At 40.9% G+C, this 20,782-nt stretch overlaps 1 protein-coding gene across 4 annotated transcripts in view; it reads right to left on the bottom strand.

Annotated features, from left to right (window-relative positions):
• abr (ABR activator of RhoGEF and GTPase) overlaps positions 1–20,782 on the bottom strand; it is a 142,300-nt gene that overhangs the window by 107,008 nt on the left and 14,510 nt on the right. Inside the window, exon 1 of one of the 4 annotated variants that reach the window (XM_059351032.1) lies at positions 12,470–12,834. The exons of 2 other annotated variants lie outside the window; for them this stretch is intronic. In XM_059351032.1, the coding sequence (XP_059207015.1) occupies positions 12,470–12,530 (61 nt within the window). In that variant the 5' untranslated portion in view covers positions 12,531–12,834. Of the gene's footprint in view, positions 1–12,069; positions 12,119–12,469; positions 12,835–20,782 lie in introns of those variants that run through there. One more of the 4 variants, XM_059351033.1, reaches the window with a different exon arrangement.

The raw sequence follows: 20,782 nt of genomic DNA, 5'->3' as shown, positions 1-20,782 counted from the left end.
AAGGTCAATAAGCTGCAGGACTCCCACACATTAGCTCCTGGAGAGAGATAGAAAGACGAAAGGAGACACAGACAAAGAGGGAAAAAAGTAAAATGGGGCTCCAAAGTCTTGTGATTTGATGGAAGATGACAGGAGCTGCCAATCAAAAATCAAAACCTTAACAGTGTGAAACATCTGACATCTAACATAGGCAGACATGAGACTTTTAATGTGTTATGCGGCGAATGAATTTCACTACAATGTTGCTAATGAAGATGTGTGCCCATTATCACTCTCTAACCTGTGTGCAGACATCCAGAGCACTCCTCATCCAGAGAAGTGTCCCATAAAATGCAGGATTGTCCCTTTATTCCTCAAATGAATGACAATTCTACCACAGCTGCATATCACCACGTGCCATATGCCTGTAGGCAGCGAGAGATAAGGGCCCCCTCCACTGCAGAGCCACATGCATGAATTGCTGTCACCCCCAAACCAAACCAGTGTTACCATGGCAGCCAGCCACTATACATTGTAATTAGCTGGCTTAAATCCCCAAGGCTGGGACTGGTTGGATACAACCCACTGCTTCCATAGATTGCAACCACTGTCGTGCAGGGGGGCCTGAAGCCGTGTCTGTCTGACACACAAACACAAGAGGTCACGTTCAAGTGCAGACACACCTATGCACATGCACAAAAAGACACAGAACCCTTACCTGCCTCCCTGTGTTTGTAAGCAGGTACGAGGAAATCAATCCTCCACATTTACCGTGGAGCTCTTCGCTGCCAACACACACCCACGATCGGCACAGCAAAGTACTGTCAGCAGATGTACTGTGTGGGCATCTACACCTCAGCGTGAAGCAGTACCCTCTGCATTTGTTCGTGGGCATGTGCTAATGGAAAGTGTATCAAACCGTGCAGTGAAACAAAAGAGCTACAATGAGTGAAGCTATTAAAATGCAAGCGGCTGTCGATAGCCCTAGGGGCAGCCCTGCCAGTGATTGTAGTGTCTATTTATTGCACTCCCCAGCCCAATTAGGAGAATATGATGCAGATTTGAGGCAATGAGTCTGATAAGCACTAGGTGAGAGAAGAGGATGGCCCTGAGCGGTGGCGTTCTGCTCAGTCAGGTCAATGTTTCACATCACAATAACACCATTAAAGTTCAGGAGTGAAAGGTAGAGCAGAGCAACTCTTGATATCAAAAGAAGAGCCCCAAAGTGAGGACAAGTGAGTCAAAGGGAGGACAAAACCGTTGTAAAAAATTGTGACAAAGAATAAATTCATTTGGAAACTAATTAGGCCAAAAAGAGACGTGCAGATAAAAACTAACTGGCAGTGTGTGGGTGTACACTCCAAGTGAGAACACAGAAAACTTTCTGCCGGATCTAACTACTCAAAAGGATTTGAGATTTGTTGGCTAACAGAGAAAAAGTGTTTAGGGTGGCTGTTGTCAAAGCAATTTAATCCAAAAATCCGCCAACATTCTGTTGAATGCTGTCATTGTCATTACTTAGAAATGCTAAAAAGAAATCTGCGAAAAGTTTTCCACATCAGCATGAGCATACCATCCTTACCAGTGTGACAACTATTGCACACGATTGCACCAAAGCGAGCCAGATATTTATGTTCTTCATTTTACTTTCAAGCTTTAAAAAACCTCTGGGGCCAAACAGTTACTGCTTCTACAACAGAACACTTTAGTTGTGCTAGTGCAAGCCTGTAATTAAACCCTTTCCAATAAAAAATAGAAAAAACTGCACATTGCTTTACAATTGCATTCGACTGTCTATGAGAATACATCAGAACATGAGAAAAAATGCTCACTTTGAGAAAGAAAGAGCTGAAAACAATCCAATATTGTGTCAGTTCCTCTGTCCCTCAATGGCAGGAGTGCAGGTATAGAAAGAAACACCTGCTGTTAACAGGCCTCCCTGCAGACTTCTCTGACTCTTCCAGGGTCGTGCAGTGATGCTTTGCCGTTCTCTCATTCTCACCACCCATTAGCCAGCTGTTTCTGCTGTATATCTGCTGAGCAGTAAAAACTACAAGATGTGTCACCAACCATTCTGTTTTCCTGTTGATGCAGAGGCATGCATCAATGTAAACAAATGCACACAGTATCCAGATAATGAGTCTGGCCTCTGCAGTGTTTGTCCTAAAGTATATTTGAAGAGATTTCTAATGGACGACACATTGTAAAGAGTGACAGAGGAGACAAGTGGGTAAGAAAGGATTCTGGATGATGCCTGATAAACTGAGAGAGCTCTCTGAGACACAAAGCCATCTGGCAGGAGCGTGTCAGCACATTACACACACACACAGACTACGAACAGACCTTGTGGATATCACTCTACTGATTGAATTTAATCATCTACAAAAGGTCACAATTAAGTAGTGACTAAAAAGTGGACAGCTATTAGTTTAATGGTGCTAGCATCCTATTTACGTTAAAGAGAGGATGAACAAGAGTATAACAAATGTTAATTAGGTATAACTTATAACTATAGCTCTCCTAAGCATGCCCTAAAAATACTACCTGTTTTCTATACTATTAAAAATCCCACCTCTTAACATATATTAACCCTTCTTCCTGCCTGGACGCTTCTATTTCTTCTGTTTGTCTCTCCCCTCTCTCGCTGTGAGTCTTTATATTGTCAAAAAGACAACCTGGCTGAATGTGAACATCCATTTTGATCCCAGCAGAAAGATGACCTACAGAGAGCAGAAGGCCAACTCTTACTGGGGCCATAAATCTTTAATGATACCCACAGAAGCATGCATGTAAACGTATAGACACAGAGAACACGGGACAGAGAGCTGCCTACCTGCAGGTTAATGGATTCTTGGTTTGACAGCTTCTAATACGGTCCGTGAACATGTGACCAAACATTTAAAGAATATCATTTATATCCGTGATTTAGGAATGTGAGTCCATATAAGAAAACTTGAGGTGATATATGACCTATATGCGCTTGTTCACCTGAGTCTGTCTGGGTGACTGGTTGTTGCTCGAGTGCATCCATCAGCACTCTCAACTCATAATGGCCTCATCTCCCTTTCCTGTCTACCCTCTCCTCCCATTTTTTCTCCTCCTCTCTTCTCTTCCGCTCGACTACCCTGAATGCTTAATCGTGGCCCCTGCCTTCCGGGAGTGCGTAAACACGCCAGTCGCACCATTGGTCAGGACCGATGGTGTTACTCAGTGCCGATTGGCTGAGGCGAGAGGGGCATGGGTGGCTGGTGGTTACTATAGCCCTACAGGATGACTGCTGTCCATAGAAACGTATCACACACACACACACACACACACACACACACACACTCACACACACAGCTCTCGCCCCTCAGGACATGGTAAAGGTCCCCACAGACTCGGAGAACACAAACACACTCAGACACATGACACACCCTCTAACATCAAGCGCAACAAAGGATTTTCAGAGCTTCATCCACGTGAAGATGGCAAGATATTTGGCATTGAAAGGGAAATCCAGCTAATGCTGCTTTTTAAGGTATTCTAGTAGATTAAAGCTCAGTTTAATCCAGTGACTCGTGTGATAACCAAGAGGAGCACCCCTGTTCCATGTTTCCATAATCCCTTCATTTCTATGCAAAACACTGACTGCACTGGTGATTTCATGTCAACGTGGCAACAGAAAAATGATTATAACAAAAGGACAAAGTGAACGGGTTAGGGTTAGGGTTAGCCAGAAGCCAGATTAACAGCCAGATGTTAAAGAAGAAAAAAAACTTCTGCCTCTTGTCTGGTCAGTGCACTTCCTGACCATGGTGTCTACCATCTACTCAGGATGCACCAATTCATCACCCATTGCAGCGGACTATGTTTATCTGTTGTGCAGCATCTATTTCATGCTGGCTAAATGTTGTTTATTTGCAGTCAGAGTCAGACAGCAGCAAGCACACCCATTCCCTTTGTAATCCGAGTTTTGACCAATCATGTCGGACCGGGCTTTGCATGGATGCAGGTAAATTGAGCAAATGATGGGGGGCAAACTGGCCAAAATACAACCTTGGAATATCAGCTAATGCTAATGATGATTTACCCTTTTTTAAATTTTGCATTCTTATGGAAATAGCTGTTTATAGATATAAGATGAAATGTCATCTGGACCTGGGTCTGATTGCTAAGCGGACTGTAAATGAACAGTAGGCCTGATATCCGTTATTCAGCTGGCTACACAGAACCCCTGAAATAATGCTTGTTGCCCTCAGAGCCTAAATCCTCTTCAGACCAAAGGCCTGTGGGTTCAGAAAGTGTAAAATGACAGTTATATAGCTTGATATTGAGTTCATATAAAAATAGTCACAACTGAAATATTGGTCAGAAAATCGTTCAGCCCCAGTGATACACGAGGTCTTTACTCTAGCTTATTTGTGGCATGTGAAAGAGCCACAACAACATCTTCAGCTGAGCCAAAAGCTTCATTTATTATTTACAAGGTGTGTCACTGAATGAACCCAGGCGGCCCTGGCACCAAGTAGTATAACCCAAGTGAGTGAGCTAACAGCTCAGTTTATATTACAACTTTCTTTCTTTCAGCTGGACTCACTCACTTGGAACGATGAGAAATTAACCAACCATGTTTTAAATGGGGCGTTCTCTTCACTACAACTGCACAGTTACTGTAATCGTCTTATTTTTCCACAATGAAGACCTGTAGACCGAAGATGTATTGGAAATAATATTCAAATGTTTCACTTAAAATAGAACCCCATCTATAGTTATGCATGCATGGACAGGAAACAGACTTGCGGTATAGAAATCAAAAGATGCTGCATAAAGTCGTATGAAATTGTAGGACCATATGTGGCTGCAACAACTGATTAAAATTTAAGACTTTAACTCTGTCAAATTATTAGTATGCAGTACTAGCTTTCTTTATGTTGTTTGGCGGTTTGTCACTTCCTTTGGTAGGAGAAATGACAACACCAGACACCTGGGCAAATAGAGTGCAGCTACACCGTTTCACCCTACTGATGACAGGACACTCTTCTATATTGCGGCCAAAATATGTGTACTATGTTCTGAATCCTGACATGCTCCTTTAAAAATATTTATGGTACAACGGTAAATATTCTTGTCAGTAGGGTAGTTTCTGTTGATAAATGTGGGATTTTATTGCTTCAGCATCAGTTAAATTGTTTACTCTGCCATCAGTACTTCCACTCTCTCTCCCTGTTGGAAACACAAAGCACTGAGCATTCAGTCCTTCCTCAGCAGTATCACACAACTGTTTCCTGGCTGTTTTGGAGAAGTGAACATGAAGCCGATTACATAAGCTTGAACCCCTTACCGGGCCCAATGGGAGAAAGATGCTTGAAAACAAAGCAGAGAAGCATGGCATGGAAGAGGCAGTGGAGACGACGGTATTACATAACAAAACTGCTGTAGGCTGACTCAGATTCTTTCTCCCGCTGTGTGTATGTGTGTGTGAGAACAGCTTTAAATGTCTGTTTCTATAGCTACAGTACAGGGAAGGGAAGGGAACAGCTTCAGCTATTGATCAGCATAATGGAGGAGCTTTTACAGTGAGAAGACAATGATTCAAGACTTCACATGCAGCACAGATTAAATTACACAACACACTATTTCATTCCTACCTACAGTCTGGATGCAGCAGTAGGGCTAAAAGCAATTTGATTATAAATGGTATTATCAAGCACTTATAGTCGTACAAATAAAGAGAGTTTGATTCTAGATAATGGAAACACAAATGACTAAATCTGTTCTCGTCCTCGTCACTGCACTAGTAACTTCCACTTTCTTACTAGGGCTGGGCAGATATGACAATATATATCGTCAAATTTATATAAAAAATATCTATTGTGTATATTAGGGTTGTCAAAAGTATCGATACTCAAAAAAGTATCGATACTAAAACGTATCCGGATACAATACCCTATTTCAAAAGAATCGAGTATCTGAATGTTGTTATCATGGTTGCAGTTTCTTTTTGCACAACTGTTTTTTATTATAAATATTTAACCTGTGGTTCTTGTTAATAAAAAATATTTGTGTTAAATTTTGGGGTCTTTGTTTTTATCCTTGTGGTATCGAAAATGGTATCGAGTATCGAATATTTTCCTGAGTATCGATATCAAGTTGAAAATTTTTGTATCGTGACAACCCTAGTGTATATATATTTTTTATCCATTTTTTTAGAAATGTAGAAAAAGCAGTGGCCTAAGTGCATTCTGGCAATATGTATGTCATATGGATGAAAGCGTTACACATTACATTACAATCTTGCATGTGAGAGCAAAGTTGTAGTGAACCACCACTGTTTTGTAACATGGGAGTTTGTATACTAAAATATTTTTTTTTGTGGGTACTTCATACTTAATTACAAAAAAAACATGCTTTATCATGATATATATCATTACCGAGATATGAAATGGCCTATATCGTGATTGAAGATTTCAGCCATATCGCCCAGCCTTATTCCTTACTATATTTCCAAAATATTTGCTCGATCTCCTGAAGCAGTCTGCCCTGGTAACAACAACAACAAAAACGTGGCATCTTCACAGTGAACCATGCAGTTTTAAGTCGACTTCTTGGCTGGTGCTTTGTTCTTCTCTGTGGTTAAGCCACAAATTACATGTTTGTAAACACTTTCAGATCCCATTGATCTGGACTTGTTTCTGCTGGGGCTGAGAGTGGAGGCATTGGCTATTCAAACAAAAAGAGGCCGAGAGGTGAGTGGTTTGGTCAAAATAGATTTTGTAGGGTGTGATAAATGAGACAGTTGTATTAAACTTCCCTACGACACTGCTGGGAAGCCATCCAGAATCACTCCTCTGTGCCGCTGTTTGCTGAAGCAGGCCATGTGACAGCCAAATAACCAACATTAAACACTTAAAGACAGAACTGGGACTGGACTGAAGTCAGCCGGGAGCAGCTAGCCAGCTGTAAAGTTGGCTCCATCCATCACAGTTGCGGAGGGGAACCAGAACAGCTGACAGCCAGGGAAATCCACCACTGTGTGTTGAACTGTGGAGGCATAACCTGAAAACTGTTAGCATCTGTTTCATTTCCATTTAATGCAACTGGCTCTGAATCCAAGTGCCCCGCTATCTTTTTAGCCTAAAGTCCTCACTGTCACTTGAAAACAACTTCTAACATTAAAAAAATATCCTGGAGTGAAGATGCCAGTTGTGCCTCATAATAAAGCAATCAAAGTGGGGTTTTTTTACAAGAAGAACATTTTAATAGCTGATGAAGTTTCTTTCATGTGTCTTGATGGTGATTTGGAGAATTTTGTTCCAATAAAATGAGAGTGACGTATTTGATTGGAAGCTTACTGAAAACTGCTTTTTTGTCCCACATGAACTCCGAACAGGATCCACTCTGTTGCCCAGATTTGGATTTAGGACCTATGAGTCAACACTACATACATCTTCCTCTACATGATGATGATGATGATGATTAGATTGCACAAGTCAGATGGCACCAGGACAGACAGCAGATTACAGAAACATGTCATTCCATATTACTATCCGCTGTACTGGCAGAAGAAAGTAGGGATTATACAGCACACTTTAACCCCTCACAAGCTGGTAAATGGCACGCCCCATTGCTTGCTGGAATGAACTCCAGTTCTCTACAAAACACTGGCAGGATGTACAGAAACAGGGATAGTTTTTTTGTTTTTAATACTGCATCAGAGCTGCATACATATTCAAGCCTTCCTCACTGTGACTGGGATTAGGCAAAATCGTTTCGACATATGTGTGTGTCTCTGAATGTGCACGTGCCACCCCGACACTGCAATGCCAAAATGCCCATATTCTGACTCTTACATAATCTAGCTTTGCTTTGATGTTGCTTTAGCATCACGTGGTACTGTAGCAAGCCAGAAAAGAGTCTGGCTAATTCTCTGAAGGTTACATCGCAGACTGCCAGAGTCAGAAATCAGTCAGTCTGCCATTCTGATTTTGGAGGTCACAATATAAGTGCAGTTAGGCACATAAATTATATGAGACAAACATGCCCTTTTAAGATCATTGATTACCAGAGCCATCAAAAATCAGGGAAACTAAAATGCCCCTGTAGGTGATTCAGGGAGTTCACCTGGGTAAACGTGGTAAAATTCGTATGGTTTTAAAACTGAAAAACCAAAAGCTGCAAGTATGCAGATATATAACTACATTACTAATATATGCATGATTAAAAACCCTTACCAGAATAATTCACTATTAATTTACTATTCAATGTTATTGTTTGAATAAATTTAAAAAAAATTAGAAAAGATCATTAAAAGTGCCCTGAGATACAGAATACAAGTACAATTGTGTTACTAAAAAAAGAAAATTTTTGAGGGACCCAATCCATATTAATTAGGGTGCCAATACAGCTATGTTCTCATTAACAACTCCAATGCACTGTAATTTAGCCAGATGATGTAAATATTAGCATGCTTAGTGAAGGAATATGGTCTAACATTACATTTCTACTTGAAGTATATAAAACTGACCACTTACTGCTTTCCATCCTCTGATCTATTCACAACCAGACAGCCCATTACTGAGAAGGCCGGTAACAAAGAGACTCAGGTCAGTGTTACAAAAGTACAATTTTACAAAACTGCAGGGCCATACAGAAAAAATCCAGATATCCAGACAAAAAGACAAATCCTGGTCAAACACGTAACATAAAATATTTTTATAGGGTGTATGCTAGGTAAAAACAAATCAACGTTTTCCATCAGGACAAAAATGTACAGAAGATTTCCCAATGTAGACAAACCAATATGATACACAATACAGGGCTAACCGATGAACTGGTCAGACAGTGAAAATGGAGACAATAGCTCCCATCAAATGCTTCTAAAATCAGATCATGGGCAAGAAAAAAAACCTTTTACCCTGCTGCAGAATATAATAAAACTGAAAAACCTGATGTGTATGTGTGAGAAACACACAAAATATATGAACTACTTAGATCGAGACAGGAGGAAAGACAAAAAAAGTAGAAAAGAAAAGGATCAGGGGAAAAATAAGACGTTTTGAAGAAGTAGTATTTGTAACTGACACACACACATACACACACAAAAACACTAATAGCCGCCTGGGAGTCTACCACTTATGCTGCTGACTGGACAAATGGGGCAGAGGATGACTGATGAGAGGTCTGGGCCAGTGATTTTGTTTGAAAGTGTGGTTGTGCAGAGTGATGTGACTGCACACAGCTCTGCACCTTAACTTAAGCATGTGTAGCTTTTTTTCTTTTTTTCTTTCTGCACTTTGTATGCACAGCATAGTGCTCTGGGACGATGCAGGAGAGTAGAAAAGCTATGGAAATGTTGCCTTAATCAGCTGTGGCCTAACAGTAGAGCTGAACAGAAAGACTTCAGTCTCTTGGGGGAACAAGGCAGCTGTGGCTTTGAGCATCCACTCCCCGTTTCACTCAGCAAGTGGAGGATGTGTGGTCACCGCTTAACACTGAGCCATTAACACAGTTTCAGTGGCTGAAGAGAAAGGATGCAATTACTGCCCCATGTTTGGTAATCCACTACAGAAAGGGTGGGACTGGGTCCGATTTGTGCTCATGCGTGAGAGCCTGTGAACTAGTGAATGAGCCGTTTCAGGGTCAATGTAGTGCTACTGAGGGAGTGTACTATGGAAAGTAGCCCTCAAAAGCTCCCAAAAAACTGCTGGTGTATTTTTTTTATTCCCCTGAGTGGAGTGAGTGGGTCGCTTCAGCAGCCCATAGCGTAGCAATTTACTTATCCAATACACACACTGAGGTGCACACAGACGCAGAGTAAAGGATAAAGAATGGTGGGAAAGCAAAAGGATGATGAAATGACAGGTGCATAAAAGGATTGTGCCCTTTCCTCTCTGAAGAGCTCGTATAAAGCCTGGGCCAAGCCTGTTGTAATGTTAATAGTCTGTCTCCTATTGTACACATCAGCCAGCCTCTCACTGAAATTCAAATGTGTTCAAGCCCATTAGGTGTTAAGTTATGATGTATTCTGTTTCTGGCCACAGCAATGCCAGAACCAAAATAGCAACATTAAAATAGTACACAGGCTACAGTCCCCAGTGATAGGAATTTATTACCACACCGTTACACTGGCCTGATCCATTTTTTGAAAAGTGGACTAGTACATGCACTAAGAATTCTGTGCTGAGATCATCCAGTGATGTGATGCATTCACAGTTACTGGCAGATAATGGGCAATACAATATTAATAAAAACTGCTACAACATCAGACAAAAAAATTAAATATTTTGGAATCTAATTCTCTTTCTTGCTGTTGGTTTATGAGTTTTTAGCTATAGAAAATAAGTTACAATGGACACATTTCAGTAGGAATCAATGGCATCTAGTTGAGCCCTCTTCATTACTGGATAGATTTTCTCTATAAATTGTGAACAGAGTTAGAAACAGGAGGCAGTAGCTCGCCTGGAAATTACTGCTGTGGGCCAAGAAGTAGTTACAAGGTCGTTTTTCAGCTTTGATGTGCATACAGACAAAAAAACAAGCTGTATCATGTTAATTAATTATTCTGTGTTTCCATTGCACGGCTCTGCTTGACTTACTTTGGGTCCCCAGGTCCTATTCTTTTTTTTTTTTCTAGTGCGGATAGTACCTGTGGCTATCTTGCGTGAAACTGCTGTGGTATCATCTTCAATGGGAAACTTGCTGATTCCTTTCATCAGCAAGAGAAATGTCTGCACTTCATCAATTGTAGTGTAGTGTATGTAGTGTCCGGATTAGAGTATGGCATAGTTCGGCAGGCTGCCATTTTCTTTTTAAAATCTAGGTTGCTATTGACAGTAGCTGGGTTTGTTCAGGATGTCCTGTGTTGCGCAAGTGACAAATTTCTCTGACTAATCAGTGGTCTGCAATGTTTGAACTCCAACTTCTAGTATTGGCTCAGCTCACTTGGGACCTTGATTGAGGTAAAAAATAAAATTAAAAAAAGGACCAGCTAACAGTTACTAGTCACAACTGTGAATGGAAAATCAGAAATAAACAAGTCGATTTCAGTAGAGCTGTGCTGTACCATGCAGTTGAAAGCTTTAAAAAGGTGCTGGCAGGCAGACTTTTTTTTCAACCCTTGAGGAAGAGCTGTTTTCCTTGTTTTGCATCTTGATGATGCTAAGCTGAGGCTAACAATTGGCTCTAGGTTCATGCAGACATGAGAGTGGTATCGATCTTCTCATTCAATTCTTGGCAAGAAAGAAAAATAAGTAGATTTCCCCAACAGGTGGAATTATTCATTTACATTACTTCTAATATCCAAACAGCTAATCACCAGCATATGTGTTTACCTCAACTGCCACACCACAACAACACATCTGTTAATCTCGCTATTATTAATTTTCTCACCATATTCAACAAAGAGATGAATATTAAGCAACAATGTTACAGATATAATAATGTACAAAATCATGAGCAAAATAAACAACACTACCACCTGTGTAGCTGCCTTCAGCGTCTATATTGTGAACAGGAGTAACAGCTGCCCACCAAATACACTTCTGACAACATGCTTGTACTTTTCTTTCTCTCTTTCTATATCACCAAAATCCCAAACCCCACAAGCCCGTCTCCCTCTTCCTCCCCTATTCACTCCCTCTCTGGAGATTAAGGCATGGTAACAATGGTGACACAGCAGAGCAAATCCCAAACGGCTGTGTCATGTGCCCAAAACTGCCAACACACAAACACAGCATTTAAACAGCACACACAAACGGGGAATCACAGCTGCGGCTGATGAGATGTGCGTAATCACTGCACAGTGGTAAACACGCACTGCTCTGAATTAAAGCATGAAAAAACATTGTTCATATTCTGATCTATGTAAAAACATCCTCATTAAAACACTCTTTTTATACCAAAAGTAAAAAAGGCAAATTTAGGAGGGAAGCAGCCTTGTTTCGTAACCTCAAAGAGCTGCTAACACCTGATCTGAAAAACAGCAGCAAAGTGACCCAGCGTACAGTAGGACATGTCATGAACACAGCATGAAGACCACAATAAAGAGCAGATTAAAAATTCAACATCAGACAGCTTGTGTCCTCGATAAAATGGAACATAAAGTTCTACCTCCAGGTTGTAAGTATGACTCACTCTCATCCATCCACACTATTCTCCAGGCTTTCCCTTGGTTCTGTGCCTACGAGCGATCAAAAAGCTCCACAACAACAGACAGGAGTTGTTACCACTACGAGAGGACGGAGGCAATAGAAGGAGTGGAGGGGAGGAGGAGGGGGTGACCGTCTTGTTATGGACAGCCACAGTGATGCACACTAATTGGAAGTCCTGAGAAAAATGCAAAGTGTTCACTGTGTGCATGTAGCTCTGGCTGTAACACAAACAGGCAGCCCATGAGATGCAGAAGGAGGGGGTGCTGGGTAAAATGGCTAGAGGTAAAGACGAGCGCAAAGATAAATGGGAAGCGATGTGTGGAGAGTAGTTGGATTGTTTGATGGAGGGATATACGTACTGCTGTATAGGGTGTCGATCCAGGAGAGCCGGGGCAGGCCACGAGCACTGAGGGGCTCCATCCTCCTTTTCTCTCCCTGTCTCAGTCACTCTGATTCCTTCCTATTTCTTCCGTCCTTTGCCGATGCTGCCTTTGCCGTTGTCTCTTTTCTTTTTCTTATCCTTGAAGAACAGCCTTCATCTCGCAGGAAAACACGTAAAGGATCATTTGGAAAAAATGTCAAAAGACAACCCCCGGGTCCAACAGGCAGACGAGTGAGAGAGCCGAAGAAGGAGTGTATGGGCAAGTGGTGTGTGTGTGTATGTTTGACAGAGAGAAAGAGAAAACAACAGGCTGGAGACGACCACCGCGGACCGTTGCTAGGGGAAGGGAGAAGCACTCCCTCTCTCTCTTTGGCTTGCTCGCTCACTCCCATCCACCCCTCCTCTCTCTCTTTCTCTCAGTTGATTCTGCGCGAACGGCTCATCAACCTCTCTCTCTCTCCGTCTTTGAGCAGAGGCAGTAACTCAGAGGCAACGCATGATGAGTGTGTTCCAATGAGACTTGTGTCAAATCTGAATTAACCGTCTTTCTGTTCTTCTGGCTTTAACATGAAAATAAGCCAAATCCTGTGCTATTCTACTATTTTCTCTTTCTGTGTTTTAGGTGAACCAATCATTGTTTCCTTCTTGTAGTGTGCCAACTCAATTGCTCATGACCTTAAAGTACCTTAAAAACCTGACTCTTAGGCTTGATTTTTCCCCATCTGTCTCAAGCTACTGCCATTCTTCTCTTTTGCTTTTTCTTTATTTACCAAGGTAACAGTCTTACTGAGAGGAAAAAATGTTTTCCTTCAAGTCTTTCAAGAGATAATTGAACAAAAAGGAAGCATAAAAATGTGATGGCAACAACTACCAAACAAGTTATGGCAGTTATTTTCTTGACTAATCAATTAATTATCTGGTCTATAAAACAGTGAAACATGTCTGTGAAAAAAATGTCTGAAAAAAATGTTATGTTTCCCAAGGTCCAAGGTGATTTAAATGTCTTGTACCCAAAGACATTCCGTTTATATATATATATATATATATATATATATATATATATAAAACAGAGAAAATCGCGATATATCCAACTTTTTGAGGCTGAAAAGACACAGACATTTTGGCATGAAAAATAAATCAGTTGTTAAAATAGTTTGGGGTTGCTTACATCTATGAAACATGCAAGCAGGACATTTTGATTTTTAAAGCAAACTATGTATGGACTTAGGTAAGGAGGAAGATGGTTTCATGCATTTGTGGGGGTTTTTTTTCCAAAAGGTTTCTGTGTGATGAGGAAATGCACAACATAATGTGACGTGAGCACACGCAGAGATACAAATAAAAGGTTACACGATCTTAATCAAGCTCGGAAAGCAAACAAATCATTATTCTGTCACTATACAATTAAGAATTTCATAGTCTGCTTTATTGATTTACAAATTATCTCTCTGTCAGGTTTTAATGGGCACATTAGCTCTCCTGTTGCGTCCTGCTCCCAGTCACAGAGCTGACAGCATCATCACACAGCACCCTTTATTTTCATCAGATCTAACGATCTCTGTTTATGAATGTATGTGCTACAGAGGAGAGAAATTAGAGACGAGCATCATGCCAGCGGCAACAAAGCCTGGTATGAAAAACCCTCCCCTCAAACCCCTGTCAGGTCCACTCCTCCCCCCTTCCTCCTCCTGTAACCAGCATGGGGGAGGAAAGACGAGAGGGTTGAGAGGCAGAAAAACTTCAATTAGGACACAAAGGCTGACAGGAGGCGCCCCCCTCTCCTCCTCCTCGTCCACCCTCAGCAGGCAGAGCACCGGGACCCATGCACCGCTCTTTGTCTGGCTGCACAGCTCTTATGTGCCAGCTGGAGGAAACACACACATACATTAGACGACAGGGCACCCCCAGAGCCCTTCTAGCCAGAGGTCATATATGTGGGTTTGTGTGTCGAGGCATTTAATGTAGGCCTGCATGTGTTAATGTTTGTCAGAGTCATTAATGAATATAAATGTGTCATTATGAAGGAGATAAAATCACACTGGCATGACAAAAGCATGCACTAACTCAAGGTTTCGAGTGCACACACAGTCACACACACACAGTCACACACACACACAGGTTCATGTAAAGGGAAAGCAAGGCTGGCAAAGAAGAACACAGGGCTGGTGAGGAACACTTCATCAAAAATAGATTAATCTACTGTACTGTACAGCCTTACACATCCTTTGTCTTAAATCTGGGACAATAGAGTTTCTCTCTCTCACACACACACACACACACACACACACAGCTACAACCGTGTGTGCACCTATGTGCGTGCATGTACCTGTCTTCCGGGGTATTGGGGTGCCCACCTCCCCCTTCTAAATGCCTCATCATTCAAGGGGCAGAGCCAAACAAAGAAAACATGTGCCATGCTCTCACTCACACACACACACACACACACACACACACACACACACACACACACAGAATATATGCAAAGACACACTAAGCTGAATGTTAGTCTTCCTGGAGCGTCACAAACATACATTTATCAAATATTAATGGGCAGTCAAGCTGTGTAGTGAAAAGGGCCATTACTAACTGTCTCTACAACCCATTGACACACAAACACACACACACACACACACACACACACAAACACACAAACACACAAACACACAAACACACACACACACACACACACACAAATGAGCTTGCAGAACTGGTTCAGGTAAGAGCGGTTGAAGTATTTGTCTAGTTGCAGATGTTTGAGAGGAGCCGTCTGGCTCTTTGTAGCACAACAACAAAGCTTAACACATCAGCAACGGTTCATTCTCCATAAAGGTCAGCATTCAGCAACAGTGCATGTGTGTGTGTTGGCATAAAGGCCAAGCAGGTGGATTGAATGGATAGATAAGATCTAGACTTCAGGCTATCATAATTTGAAATGTCTCCATTTTGAAATTGGTTTTCCCTGGAAGAGAGGCATTGTTTCACATCTCTAAAATTAACTGTTTGCAAAAAAAAAAAAGAATGAAAAAAACTATGAGTATGGGTGTAACACAAACAGAAATTTAGAAGACAATACGTGATTTATCATTGCACCAAGAAATGTAGCCCACAACACACACAAAAATCTCTAAATCCATACTTTTCTTTGATCATGCATGTAATCCCATGTGTGCAGCCCACTGTACTGCATCATGCTTAAAGGCATATTTAGGCTTCACAAAGTCAAATGTGAGGTAGAGGTCTTCTGCACCACATACTCCCGCAGGAAATCTGATTATTCACTCCACTGTTTCTACTGAAAAGCTGTTAAAAAAGCCATCCATAATAAGCCTCTTTGTATGAATTTAAAAAACAGCTTCTACATGAGGGATTCCAAACTAGAAGTGAAGAAAAATATAATGGACTTGAAATTTGTATATGAAATTTCATCCGACACCTACACTGATAGCTATTAGAAGATAATCTGATCAAAACAATCCCTGGTTTGGGGAATTACAGCTCTTTGTTAATCAACAGAGACCACCAACATCACCATCATAATCATACTAGCTGCATGTTGTTATGTTATGATGAGAAAACAGGCCGTGTGTGTGTGGAATAGAAAATGTAAAAGCATCCACAAACAGGCTGCAGAATGATCCATTACTTAGCTATATCAATCAATAAGGGGTAAAAATAGACTTTTTATTTAAGCAATATTGTTGCAAGCTCTTAACTTGAAAATCCAATAGGTAAAGATTTCCTGTCATATAGTCAAGGGGGAGATCGCCAGGCCAGGGTCAGTACGTGTGTGTGTGCCTCTGTGTGTGTGTGTGTGTGTGTGTGTGTGTGTGCGTGTGTGTGTGTGTGTGTATAATTAGGCACCATAGCAGCCCACCAGCCAATCAAACTGCCACCCAACCTTCCTCCCACCCCACCATCCTCTCTGTTCTACCCAGATACCCCATCCCCACCCCACTCCACTAACCCCACCCACCTCTACCCCTCATTCTCCTTTCCAATATTTCAACCCTAACCTCGGCCTGGAGGGTGATTAGGAGGGGGTGGTCTGTTGATAGCACTAATTTTCCAGTCACCACCCCACTCTCAGGGGCAGCATCCACAGAGGGGTGGCAGTAATAATGTCTGTGGGCGTCTGGTGCCACACTGCCCCCTCTCTCCCCCTCTGCTTGGCACTGCAAAACTAACTGTTGAGAATAAAGTTCATCGGAAATGTTAACAGCTTGATATGCCATTTTTTACATCCTGCTCCTGCTCAACCCCCCACCCACACACTTGTAATGACATTTTTTCCAGTGGTTTGTGTGTATGTACGTGAGAGTGGGGCTGCACATACAGGAAGTGTTTCCATATGAGTGGCTTCAAAAAAGCCTAATGAAGCGCTGGAGTAAAGCAGTATTCAAAGAAATACAATAATTTAGGCCAAAGCAGATTCGTCTTGGCAAAGAGAAAAAAATGGAATAAAGTCATCAGTGGGAATTAGAACCAATATTCACTATTATGAATGCAAAAAGGGATTAAATTATATATTTATGTTTAAAAATACTTATAATTGTGAAGGTGGAAATAACAGTGAACGTGTCAAGTCTACACGTCTTCACCTCAGGGGTTCTGTGAGTGTATTTAACAATTTATTAATCTTATTAATTCTATCTTAATTTCATTAAGCATTAGCACAGCGAAAAAATTAAAAATAAATCGATATAAATATGAAAATAATCTTACTTAACACTTGACTTTAATATTTAGTGTTAATTTTTTTGCAATTGTTGGCAATGAAACTTGACTAAAATCTTTAAATATTGCCAATATTTCCTGTATGCAACTAAAAGCACACCCTGTAGCCCACAGCTAACCATACTTGTTTAATTCATAATATTAACACAGAGACAAATGCTAACAAAAATAATTTAAATTGAGATACTTTCCTTTTATTACAATATATCATATTTGTATTGTCACTTGCATTTATCTCTGTGTGGTAACTCTTTTAAGTGTGGACGCACTCCTTGGAGATAGATGACGATTCCCCAGCTATATGTTTTTTAGACACATTCTTTTGTTTTGTGGGCTGGGGGAGATGGCAGCAGGGACGAGCAGCGACTATGCATTATTAAAAAGCCCGAAGTGCACTAGAGATGAACGTCTGCTTGTTAAATGGGGATGCCTGAAATCATCCAGGGCGTGTTTTTTTATTATTAGTATTGTTTGTTATTGTCTGCTAGTTCCTTTAGTTTAGTCCTTTGAGTTTTCTTTCCTTCATTTTGAAGTGAAATGGTGTGACAAGCCCCATGGGTTTTGTTTTATCTCTTTATTTTAATCACTGTATTTTTTCCCATCAAATCTATTTTAATTTATCAGTGTGAAAATACATTTAGTCATTCATTCAACAATTACTTTTCTGATTCTCCAATTCTCTCTTGCTCAACTACAATATGCATGTGTGTGTGTGTGTGTGTGTGTGTATGTGTGTGTGTGTTATTAGAATAAGAATATTTTTACATGACTGTAATTGTTAACACTTCTTGACAATTGACCTCTCACCATTAAGCTATTCTATCTGACAAAGCAACAGCGAACAGAAGAAAACCGTGAGAGCTTCCGTGTGTGTGTGCGCGTGTGTGTGTGTGTGTGTGTGTGTGTGTGTGTGTGTGTGCGCGCGCGTGCGTGTGTGTGCGTGTGTGTGTGCGTGCGTGTGCGTGCACGTGTGTGTGTGCGCATCACAGTATGTGCTCTGGCAGAAGAGATCCCCTCTCACCTCATTTGCCCTGAATCTCCCCCTTAACTCCTTCACCGTCCAATTATGTGAAACGACCCCGTCTGGTCGACCACTGTGACATGTCTGCGTGTGTCTGCCGTTTCTATATTAAACCAGCCTTATCTGATTTATGATAAGACAGAGTTTCCTTAAATACAATCCTGTGCCTGTTTGAGTCAAGGAGACAGACTGAAGAAGGGACAAAGAGATCGAGGATTGTGTGTATGGGTGTGCATGTGTATGAATGAATGAACGAGAGAGAGAGAGAGAGAGAGAGAGAGAGAGAGAGAGAGAGAGAGAGAGAGAGAGAGAGAGAGAGAGAGAGAGAGAGAGAGAGAGAGAGAGAGAGAGAGAGAGAGAGAGAGAGTATTCATCCCTTGCCAGCTGAATTCACTTTGATCTATTGAGGTCAATGTGGAAATCATCTGAATCATGCTGCGATTGGACAGACACCAGATAAGGAACTCTGCCCCTCCTTACGCACACAGACGCACTCCAATGTGCACACACACTGTAAAACGTCTTGTGAGTTATTTATGCTGTTTACTCATCATTAGTTTGTTTGTTGCAAAGACGAGCTTAATTTTTGACACGCACGCACTTGCACGGGGAGCTCGTCTGGCAATTTGAAACCAACCCAGAGGGAAGGTAATACTACTGACAAACCTGTCTGTCTGAAGCCACATGTATTTGTTTGTGTGGGTGTAACTGAAACAAAGGCCCCGTGCGTGTATCCACTCTTCAAATTGATTTCTGATCTGACAGACTTCATCAGGTGCCTCCCTACGAACTGCAAAGCAACCATCAGGTTACACACATTCACATACACTCAAAACACATGAACTCAAACACTCGAAAACATTAACAAGGTGGACAGAGAGTTTAGTGACTGGACCGAGGTCTGAATAAAGAACTACTGCACTCTAGTGTTTAGATTCTGCCAACACAAGTTCAGGGGCTCAAGTAAACATCTCAGTGTGTGCAATGGACAGAAATGTTATAGGGCAAGAAGAAGAATTGATAAGGAGGGATTGTAGCACCCCATATTGTAGTAATTTCCTGAAAATTACGCCTGAAAATGTTATAAAATTTGCACTTAACTCGTTTGAAAATGTAATAAAACCCAATAATGTAATAACTTCACCAATAATGTAATTAAATCAATTAACATATCAAAAGCATTATTTTTATAATGAAACTAGTGACTGAATAATTGAAAATCCGATATAAACATGTTACTGACATTACCAGCCGATACCGTTGCAGAAATTATGTCACGTCAATAAAATGGGATTTAAATCTTTAATCTTAGAAACATACAACTTCAGAAACTCTGTATAAACCCAAAAAAGGAGTTTGAGAAATACAATGTCATTTGTCATCAAGTTTTGTCACTTTGATGCTGACAATTTCATTCAATCTTTATATATACAATTAAATCTCATAATATACTATAAAAGACAGTATGTCAGCTGACCACTATGTCACTTGACATAGAGTAAGATGTCAGTTTGACATTGAAAATGATATAATAACCAAATATCAGTCAGGATATTTTATTACATTATTGGTGAAGTTATTACATTATTGGGTTTTATTACATTTTCGATCGAGTTAAGTGCAAATTTTATTATATTTTAAGGCGTTGTTACGTTATTAGGAAATTATTACATTATAGGGTACTACAGGGAAAACTGTGCATTTTACTCATGATATATGCAAGTGAACACGACCTGAAGCAAAGCATATTTATAACAAACAAATTCTTTTAATTTTACACATGTAACTCGTGATGTGTGTTGGGCTCTGAATGGTGCTAAAATGCAAGTGACCTACAACTTAATACTGCACCTGAACGCATCCTGTGTAAACACACAGAACACTGAAGCTGCTGTTGCTCATGTCTCATCATCTGTGTAGACATCCAGTAATACTACTCACAAGTGTGGAAAAAAACAAATTAATGATAAGGGAAAAAAACTTCTCCCTAATGTATGTCATTGTAGTTTACTGAGTACTTAATTACCACACTAATCATTACCACACATTCCCAAATGAAGACTTTGAAGAACAAGCAGATCCTGAAACACAACAGAATGAAAAAAAACACACCATATCCAAACTGTCATTGTTACAGATGTCCACATGAGGGTGCTGTGCTCCCCAACATCCCACAATCCCATGAGATCCCCTCCAGTGAGGGCGTGCTCTCACTAGCATTATGTCATGACCATTCGTCTGTTTACTTTTGTGGTGTAACTGACAGCATGTGACAGTGACACATAGTACAGTGGTGTCAGGGTGAAAAAATAAAACCAGCAGCACTCTCTTAAGTTAGAGTTATCAACAACTTTTAGCAACTTCTAGTTTCTCTAGGTAACGTTCAAAGGCTCAAATTCAAGAAGGAAACAGCTTCATTTCAGTGACAAAATCTGGGACAGATGACTGAGTTAGATGCTGGAGCTGCAGAGGGATTGGTTGGGCTGCTGGCACAGCTCCCAAGTCAGGTTAACTGTGTCACCAGGAGAGAATATA

This window comes from Centropristis striata, chromosome 15 (assembly GCF_030273125.1).
Source record: "Centropristis striata isolate RG_2023a ecotype Rhode Island chromosome 15, C.striata_1.0, whole genome shotgun sequence".
NCBI lineage: Eukaryota > Metazoa > Chordata > Actinopteri > Perciformes > Serranidae > Centropristis > Centropristis striata.
This window is presented reverse-complemented; position numbering and strand designations above follow the sequence as displayed.